This window comes from Crocuta crocuta, unplaced genomic scaffold (genome assembly GCF_008692635.1).
Source record: "Crocuta crocuta isolate KB4526 unplaced genomic scaffold, BGI_CrCroc_1.0 scaffold25, whole genome shotgun sequence".
NCBI classification, from domain to species: Eukaryota; Metazoa; Chordata; class Mammalia; order Carnivora; family Hyaenidae; genus Crocuta; species Crocuta crocuta.
The window spans coordinates 5,235,989-5,245,341 of record NW_027532015.1 but is presented as its reverse complement, the minus strand read 5'-3'; the positions used below and the strand labels follow the sequence as shown (position 1 = coordinate 5,245,341).

Below are 9,353 nucleotides of genomic sequence, written 5' to 3'. Positions count from 1 at the left end.
GACGCTTAACTGACTAAGCCACCCAGGCGCCCCATACCACTCCTTGATTCTTTACACAGGGCTACTTTATACATTTAGTCCCTAGCCTTGTCCTTGAGGACATTTTTAGTTTGTTATCTGAAGAAACCATATTAAAATTATTTTTATATTTAAGTACCCAATCTATCAGCAATAGCTCTTTAAATTTTTCATTCAAAAGTCATCTTTTCCTTGCTCAAGAATGGTGACATCTGGAACGCATGAAAGAAGTAACTTGACCTGGGAGAGATTTGCCCAGGGCTTCAAAGAGATCTGGAGATGCTTTCTGAGTCCTTGTACTAAGCTGACACACACCTCATATATAGGTTAGTGGCCTTCAATAAGGTCAAGAATTTTGTTGGCATAACCCTGCAACTGACTGTGATCTCTAGTGCATATAGCACTTCAGCTGATTTCAGAATATTCACACTCCAAATATTTAGCCAAGAGCTTAGTCTCAAACTGATAGCTTTTCCCTTCTACCAAATGCTGTTTGTGAGTCTTTGAAGACAGTACATTGGGTGATTTAAGCTCATGGGTTCTTGAATCAGACTATGTGCGCTGAGATACCAGTTTCACCATTGTATTACCTTGGGTAACCCATAAGACCCTCACTTTCTTCATTTATAAGATGAGGAACGTAATAATCTCTAACCCATGATGTTGTGAGAACTTGATGAATTCATGTCAGGAAGGAGTGTTGTACAGTGCCTCACTCATGACTATGGGCTCAGGAAATTTTGAGTGGCAGCAGGAGTAGTGTTTCCAACCTCTCACCCCCCAGGTTCTTTAACCGTTATTTTTAGTTCAAACCAGAGAACTGAAAATTACCTTATTTGTAAGGTATTAGCTTAGGTCACCAAAGAATCTTCTGAGCCAAACTATAATTATGTTACATCTCTAAGAAATAAAGAGGACCTTCTAGGCTATACTCTAAATGGAGAAGCACTTATTGCTTTCTATGTAAAATTATTTGAAGAAAGCAATATAGTAACACTGGTAGAATGTTTCAGAATGATAAAAACATAGAAATCAATTATAAATATTGTCATTCTGGCATTTTAAAAAAATGTTTTTCATGTTTTCTCCCCTTTAGATGATGTTGAAATACAAAGATAAGAAGTGGTACCAGTTCTGACGACCAGAAATCCAACTAAGTACAACTTCAGCCAGAAGGAAAATAAAGTTTTCCTTTTCTATTTTATTGGTTTCACTTTAGGAAAGTTAACATTAAAGGGATGTTTGTTGCTGGATACTGTTCTTTCCTAGCACAATCATGCACTGTTTTACCTCAGTCATGTGGCTTTAACTGAGGAACGTCCACACCGCTCAAAGTGGAGTGTGTGGTGTGTGCCGGCTGTGAGATGACGGTTTGGGAACCAAGCAGGTCACATGTTACAGATGAAGAAACAAAGGGGGATGCTGAGAAGACCTGGCAGGACTATTCCCGGATCATTCCTGTATTAAACTTCCATATGCCAAAAGATTTTGTGCTGTTGTATCTGCCATCAGTGTTTGACCTCTTTGAGGGAGAGGCAATAAGTCAGAAGTTCTGAAGCTGAAATAGTTCTGTTTGTGTCATTGACTGAATTATAAACCGCTGTCTTGGACTTTCCCTCCCTTAAACAGACTGGTCATCAGTATCATTAGTGAAAAAGAAACAAACTGTTTGTTATCATATCTTTAGACAGATAAGCTGAATGGTGGGCTTTAAATAATAAAAACATACACATAGTTGACTTGTGTATGGGCTACTCTTGGATTCTTGTTATTGTATACTTGTGTTTAGTCCATATTTTGTCAAAAGCAAAACAAGGTGATACATCACTTTTCATTGAAAAGAAAAGTGTAGAGCATGACTGAACTGCTCATCATTCTGGGAGTTTCCATGTAGTGGCTATACAGTGTGGAAAGTGAGAAAAACCTCCATTGTGGTGAGGAGAATATTTCAATGTCCCTTGTCCTTGTTCTCATTAATTCAGCTAAAGGTGGATTTGACCAAAATAGTTACTGGTTAAATTTGTAGAAATGTTGAAATTGGCTAAGTTTTTAATTTTGCTTGAATTTTTATAAAATGTTTAACCAAATGTACCTTTGCATTATTTAATTAAAATTGCTTAAAAAAAATGTTTCATTATTTCACTAAAATGCTCAGCTCCCTTTTTAAAATGCCCTTTATTTGCTAACAGTTCCAGTACACTCAGGTGATGAGCCAATTAAATCTTAGTGCACATGCTGTCGCATGGAAAATTACAAGCATCTGTTGTCAATAATTATCTATATAAGAGTCTAGTCTGATGACCTACAAAATATTTTCTGTAGAAATATACTATAAATCTGTACATGTCCTTTCAAGGTTTTAAAAAGCAAAAGGAAAGGAAAATATGTGCATTTTGGTAACTAAATTATTTCTGTATTGGAGTATAATACAAATGAGACCATCAGTGGACAATAAATGATTGGTTCCTAGAAGAGCATTGCCAACAGAAACGAGATGACTTGGAAGGAAGTAATCTCATAATGCAGGCTCATCTGAGATTATTACTGATTGTCCTTAAAGCAACAAAGGAGGAGCAAAATAGAAGCATTATACTTACTGTCAATGAAATTTAAATACTTCTATAAAAATTGTTTAAAACAGTTTTCTTTTTTCATTAAGAGATAATCAGAGCACAAATTGATAGCAAAATTGATGGTGGTTTTTTCTATTCCATAGGATCATAAAGGTATATATAGAACACCTTAATTTCACACAGTCTGTTAGGCATCTTTTCCTCTTCATTATTTTCATTAATAAAGCTTTTATGTTTACATTTTTATAATGTGCACTATGGGATACAAAAGTTTACATTAAACTTTACTTTAAGTATCATTATGGAGGGACTAAATATATGTGATAGAGATAATTAATCAAGCCAAAACATTTTAAAAGTTATTTTCAGAAGTTTTTGAATTTGTAGAAAATACCTACAGATCACATGTTAAGATCAGCAATATGATGAACATTCAGGAGCTTACAGATGGCTAATTTGTATCCTATATTCTCTAAAAAAAAAAACACCATTGTTCCATGATCCATCACAGGAAGTATTAGGCCCTTTTTTAAAGGTACAGTTTTAAGAATGTCCTCAATGATATCAACAGTTAACCGATTTGAAGTTGAGAAGCATTAAGTAAAGTAATAAACTGATGATTCCCCATTTTGTGGAAGGGCATATTAGCTCCAATTATTTAATTTGCTGTGTTGTTTTGTGTTAATTGTATATCCACTTTATTTTTACTGTCATTTTTCCTGTTGTATATAAAATGAGCTAATCCTGTAATTATTTTCAAATAGAGAAGTAGATACATTTATCTGAGATGGATTTTCTAAGAAAATGTTAAATCAATATTTTGAGTTATTTTATTTCATGTTTAAATTAATCTACAGATTATGCACAGCAAACTAGAAACTCACTTAGGATTAGAAAGCTTGAAGTGTTTTTAAGAATAGGAAATAGCTTCTCTGAGTTATACTTGATTCAGTCTGTAGATAAGAGACAGTCTGCAGTAATAACTAACCCAGGGAATTTATTGTAATTTGATAGAGAACATCTCTATTTTTTTTTCCTTTTTAAGTGCAAAAAGTAACAGTCACCAGCAAGCCAGGATTTCAGGAAAATAAACCAAAAAAAAAGTCAAAAATATTAGAAAATGAAAGATATGTGTGTGCTTCCTCCATATCCTCATTTGAGGACATTATTCTTTGTTGAAGGTGTCGTTGGCCCTAAAGTCATTGAAGTATCCATTGATTAGCAGTTTGTCAATAGGAAGTTGTTTGCCTATATATACCACATATCCAGTTCACTCCTCAAACTAAAATTCATATGTATTTGCTTAGAAAGTTATTTGAAATCTTACATTCTGACAAATTCTGTATATTACCTCCATTTGAAGTTTTGCATCATCTTAATCCCTGGGTTTACATTTCATTTGTACAGAGCGTTTTCCAAAAATGGTTACTGATCTAACTGAGCTGTTACTAACTTCTTAATTTGATTTTCTTTATGGATGTGAAAAAATGCTGCTACCTATCTATGTTATGTGTAGTATATCCCAGTTTAAGTACAGTACTTTCTAGTAAAGGAAGAAGCTTTTCTTTTGCTTAGAACTTCTTAATTGTAGGTTTCTCTGAAGTTATTTCCTGTAGATTTGTGAGTGTTTTAAACAAGTCTGAAAGTGTTACACATTTTTAGGTTACAGGGGGTGGTGGGGAGACAGCTGAGGGAATGGAAAACACGTGGAAGACCCACGGAGTTCAAAGTTTTACCCTGAGTTCCATATTCCATATATGTTTTGCTTAAACCATTTTCTCATATGACATTAGAAGAGCTATATCCAAAGGTAAATTTTTTGTGGCAAAGATTTATTTTACGTTTTAACTTTGGGGATTTTGTTTATTTGTTTTTGCAAAATAAAGAGCACTGAACTTTAAACTTGAATTTTTTCTGCACTTTTTTAGGTAATGAAAACTTTTTATTATCAGTTAATCCACATTTCTCAGTTAAAATCAAGTGATATATATGTAAAAAAACATACCAAAATCATGAATATGCTGCTAGCTGCACCTTAAATAATTAAACTGATCATAGTCTTAAAACCTTTAATAGGGCTTTATATAGTTTTCAAGTATAAAAAATAGATCATTTGCTGTATGTTTCAGTGTTCTAAGTCTTAAATTATTGCAACACTTTCAGATTTGTTTTAAGATCATACAGTAACATGTTATATTTATACATATGGCTATAGAATATATTTTTAATTTTAAAATAAAATTTTTATAAATGTACTCTTTAATTTTAAAAATGGTGAACTTGTTAAGTTTAAGTCAAAGTACTTAAAAAGTATGTATATTATCCATACAAAAAGTTATGTTTTACGCTTATAATAAGAAATATTGGTATCTCATATCGAGATACAATTAATTTTAAAGAATCATACATTCTTCAAACGTCTTCACACATTGGCAGGAAAGAAAATCATTACTATGGTTTAAAAAAACCCTCTATTGAGCATTTTCAAATATTAATTTTATTTTGGGGAAAATGCCCACAACAATAATTGCAAGATCTTTCNCTTAATTATTGTTTTAAAATATATATATTTAAAATAGTTTTCCAGGTATTTTCTTCTACCTTTTTTAAAAATAAATTTCCAAAAATGAAAACAGAGTTTATGTATTTTTGTCAATGAAGGTTTTTATTTTGTAGTTTATAGAATTTGTTCCTTATCAGTTTGATACTTGATCAATATTCCTAGACTTTTTAATCTGTATTTACTTTGAAAAAGAGCACTTCTCTATCTTAAGTGTCCTCCTTTTTTTCTTTTCCCTTTTAGAGTGTTTGTTCTCTTGGATTGAAATTTATGCCCATAAGTGATTTTTTTTTTTCATTTAAAAATGAATGTGAAGATACTGTTTACAGCTTTTGTTAATTACATTTTTCATCATGGATCAATTTCTTGTAAAGTGCTATGGGGATTATTTTTCCTGTGAATATTAGTGATCCTACTACTGCCACAGGAGTTTAAAAGGTTCTGTGGACAGAAAATGGTTGTAACAACAAAAATTAAAGGGTAAACTTTAGTTTACCTTTCTTGGCTGAATTAAATGGTTTTAATAACTTCCTAATTATCAGGGTTATAACATGGCTTTCTTCAGTTACTCATTCAGTCTTAAATTGCTAGGCACAATTCATTTACAAATTGAGTACCGTAGTCCAGAACCACATGTAATTGCTCTTTTTATTGCACTCTTTACATCAGAAAAATTATGAATGTCAGTTTTGCCAGTATTTTGCAATGAGGATCATAGTTTAAATTAAAATGTTATAGTGTATGAGGTGTAAATAAGTCAGTATTAAATTATTGTAGGTTGTTTGGTTCAGGCATTTAAAATGGATATAGGCTAATGGCAATGGTATCTGATTTGTTTGGAAATTTCATTTTTTTAAATATACTTTTGCCAAGTATTTCATGTTGTTTGAACTTTGCTTCAACTGAAGACAATGTGAGGAGTTAAACACATACTCAACATGTCAGTTGAAAGCAATGCAAAGAGAGTAAATCATGTTTTAAATTTTTTTATTTATTACTTTTTTTTGTAAATAAACGGTACTGTGATACTTTAGGTGTGACCACTGCTTCATATGATAGTTCGAACCAGAAAAATATTTCTTTCTAAGTATACTATTGGTTCATTGTAAATGCATCACCAAACTAGTATTAAAAAGAGCAAGGATAAGTTTCTCTAACATTGTCCAAGCATGCTTGGTATAGAGCTCCAGCTTGTGTACACCTTCAACCGTGCCCGCAGGCAGTTTTCAGTTTGCTGCAATTTTTTTAATTTTGCTCAGTCCAGTAACTATCTCAAAGGTAATTGCTGGAATATGAATTTTAAATACGGTTAAAAAAAAAATCTGTGTACTGTTTCATTTTAAACAAAAACAGAAAAGCACTATTGCAGACACTAAAAAATGTGTTAAACTTTGTAGTTATTTTGCATTCCTGTACTTTACAAAATGTCATCACAGCAAAAGGTTTAAAATTAGGTAATGAAATATTTTTGTAAATAAATACCGTTAAGCTGGTATTTTAAAAAAAATGTATTATAATGTTTCTGGAAAATGTTCATATATATATGTATATGAATGTCTCTTTATGCTGAAGGGCTCTGATTGGGCAAAATAAAATACTCTAATCTCTCCTGAAACTAAACAAGCCCTTTTCTCTGGAAAATCTGTTTTAATTTTTTTCTCTGAATTGTGGAATTAATCCATTTGTTAAACATAAGCAAATAGTAGATAAAATCGTTTTCTACATTTGCAAAGATAAAGTCAAGTTGATCAAGTACTTCAGGTAAGACAAACTATAGTTTTCTTAACTAAGTGATCTTTTTGGCAAAAGTCACCTTCCCTGCGTTGGGTAGGGGTGCAGTAGAGGGTGAGACTTGAGGAGGTAGGCACTTAGCTGTACATGAATGCTTCTTGGCCTGTAGTGTGTATGAAATCCCCAGGGCATCTTGTTAATAACATACAGATTTGGGTTCAGGGCATCTGCGGTGGGGTCGACTGCATCTCTAACAAGCTCCCAGGTAATACAGAGGCTGCTGGTCTGTGGAACATAGTTTGAGCAACAAGGCTATAGATAATATCCGTAACTGGCATTTTGTTAGTTAATAATGGTGTCCAACTATTTGTACCAAGAATGGACATCACATTAATGGATCTAGAATAATATAACTCAAGACCAAACAGGACTTACTTATTTCCATTATATTTCCAAGTAAAGAATATAGTAATTCTCCTATTAAAGGTTTATTTGATTTTGAAATCTATATGATTATACCGCCCACATGGGGGCAGTCATGTCTCACCTTATTGTCTGAGCTTTTAACAAAAGCTTAGTAGCATTTAACAAGGGAAAACCACAGATGTTGCAAAGATTAGTTTTCATTATAATTAATTTTTATCTGGAGAATTATTAAAGTCTTGGATATGGGACAGACAAAATGTCTTCCTAACCTATTTGTTATGAAGGGATGTAGAACATTTGGTAGAACAATCTGGTTTATTATCAAAACTTTTAGTGTTTTCCCAGAAAATCTGGGCATAAAGTGATAAAAAATTTTAGAAACTAAAGACAGATTGTCTTCATATCTCTGTTCATGGTCTTTTAAAGAATGTCAGGGTGTGTCCTGTGTAAATGGTACAGTGCCATCCACTGTTTAGATGGAAATATACTTGTCATTGTAACTCTTCATAGGACTCTATAGGAAGATTCTGATTATTTCCCATTACTTTAAAGTTAATAGGATTGCTACATCATCATACTTTTTTCACTTCTTCTTAAAGAAGAGACTTTGTAAGTCATTTTACTTTTCAAATTTTATCCATTTTAAATCAATACTCTATAAAACTTACATAAATATTCAAACCCTTAGTTTTAGTCGTATTACCTAATTGTATACTATTTTAAGAAACAAGGCACCATAGTCTTTAATTTTTTAACTGACACAATACACACTTTATTAGTAAAAACAAAGTTTCAGATAATACAGAATATGTTGTTACTAGCAAAGGAGACTAGAGAAATCTCAAGTCCTTCATTTTCATGTCTGTTGCAATTTTCTGTCATCCGCGGAAGACCTAAAAGTGGTGCTTAACAGATACTCTGAGGGACAATTAACCAACATCTTTATAATTTCAAAATGAGTGTGTGTCTTCCCAAACAGAAGAGCCTTTTATGCATCTCTCCTTGACGGAGTTTATCTTTGAATTTTCTCTCCTCCTCCCTCCCTCCCTCCCTCCACCAGTTCAAATTCTGTCCCTATCCTTGATGCCTGTCCTTTTACTCTTTAGTGTTTTTTTTTTTTTAATCAAGCACTTTTGCCAATTTAGAGGGGAAGTACTGTAATTCTTTACATTTGTCAGAGGATTCCCCCCCTAAATACTGGGTGGATTTGTAAATGATTTTTATAAACAATAACGCTATCTCTGTTCCTTGCTATAACCTCCAGACACTCAAAATCTCAGCAGATAAAGCAAAATAAAAAAACAAAAAACAAACCAAAAACCAGTGTAGCACACGGAAGACCTGCACTGAAGCAGAGTTTCTGGAAGCTAAGCACTGGAAGAGTGTGAGACAAAAGAGAGCACTGCTGGCAGCCGTCAGGGCCCCTCCCTGCCGCTTCACTAGGATGCTTTAGCCAGGTAATTTCCCTTTCAAGACACAAGTGTCCCAAAATTCATTAGCATTGCATGGGTATAAAAGAAGACCACATTTTAGAAAATGTTACCACAGATACCATTAGTCTAAGCAGCGGTTCTCAAACCTGAGCATCAGGATCTCCTAGCAACCCTGTTAAAACACAGATTGCCAGGGCCACATCCCCAGAGTTTCTTAGTAAGTCTGGAGTAGGACCCAAGAATCTTTATTTTTAACAAGTTCCCAGCTGATACTGATGCTGCTGGTCCACAGACCACACTTTGAAACCTGGTGTAGAGCAATTCTGTAGAACCACTTTTCCCTTTACAGCACAAATATTTTGGATGTTTCCTTTACTATTCTCTAATGAAACACCTAGATAATATAAATTGCCTATTCTTATAATTTTTTTAATTGGTATGTCCTATAATACACCAGGGATGTGAAATGAATGTTTATAGTTTTAAAAATGGATTTCAATATGTAAATCCCAAGGTTACACATTAGAAGAACAACAGTTCCCACAAATTTCCAAAACATTCCCAGTAGGGGTGACCTCTGTCTCGAGGTACTACCTCCCACCCTTTACCCTA

At 33.2% G+C, this 9,353-nt stretch overlaps 1 protein-coding gene across 2 annotated transcripts in view; it reads left to right on the top strand.

Annotated features, from left to right (window-relative positions):
- Positions 1-4,493, top strand: part of STXBP5 (syntaxin binding protein 5) — a 160,519-nt gene extending 156,026 nt beyond the window's left edge. For both annotated transcript variants that reach the window (XM_077776130.1, XM_077776129.1), the window contains one exon: positions 1,115-4,493. In XM_077776130.1, the coding sequence (XP_077632256.1) occupies positions 1,115-1,156 (42 nt within the window). In that variant the 3' untranslated portion in view covers positions 1,157-4,493. The remainder of the gene's footprint in view (positions 1-1,114) is intronic.
- The last annotated feature ends 4,860 nt before the right edge of the window (positions 4,494-9,353 follow it).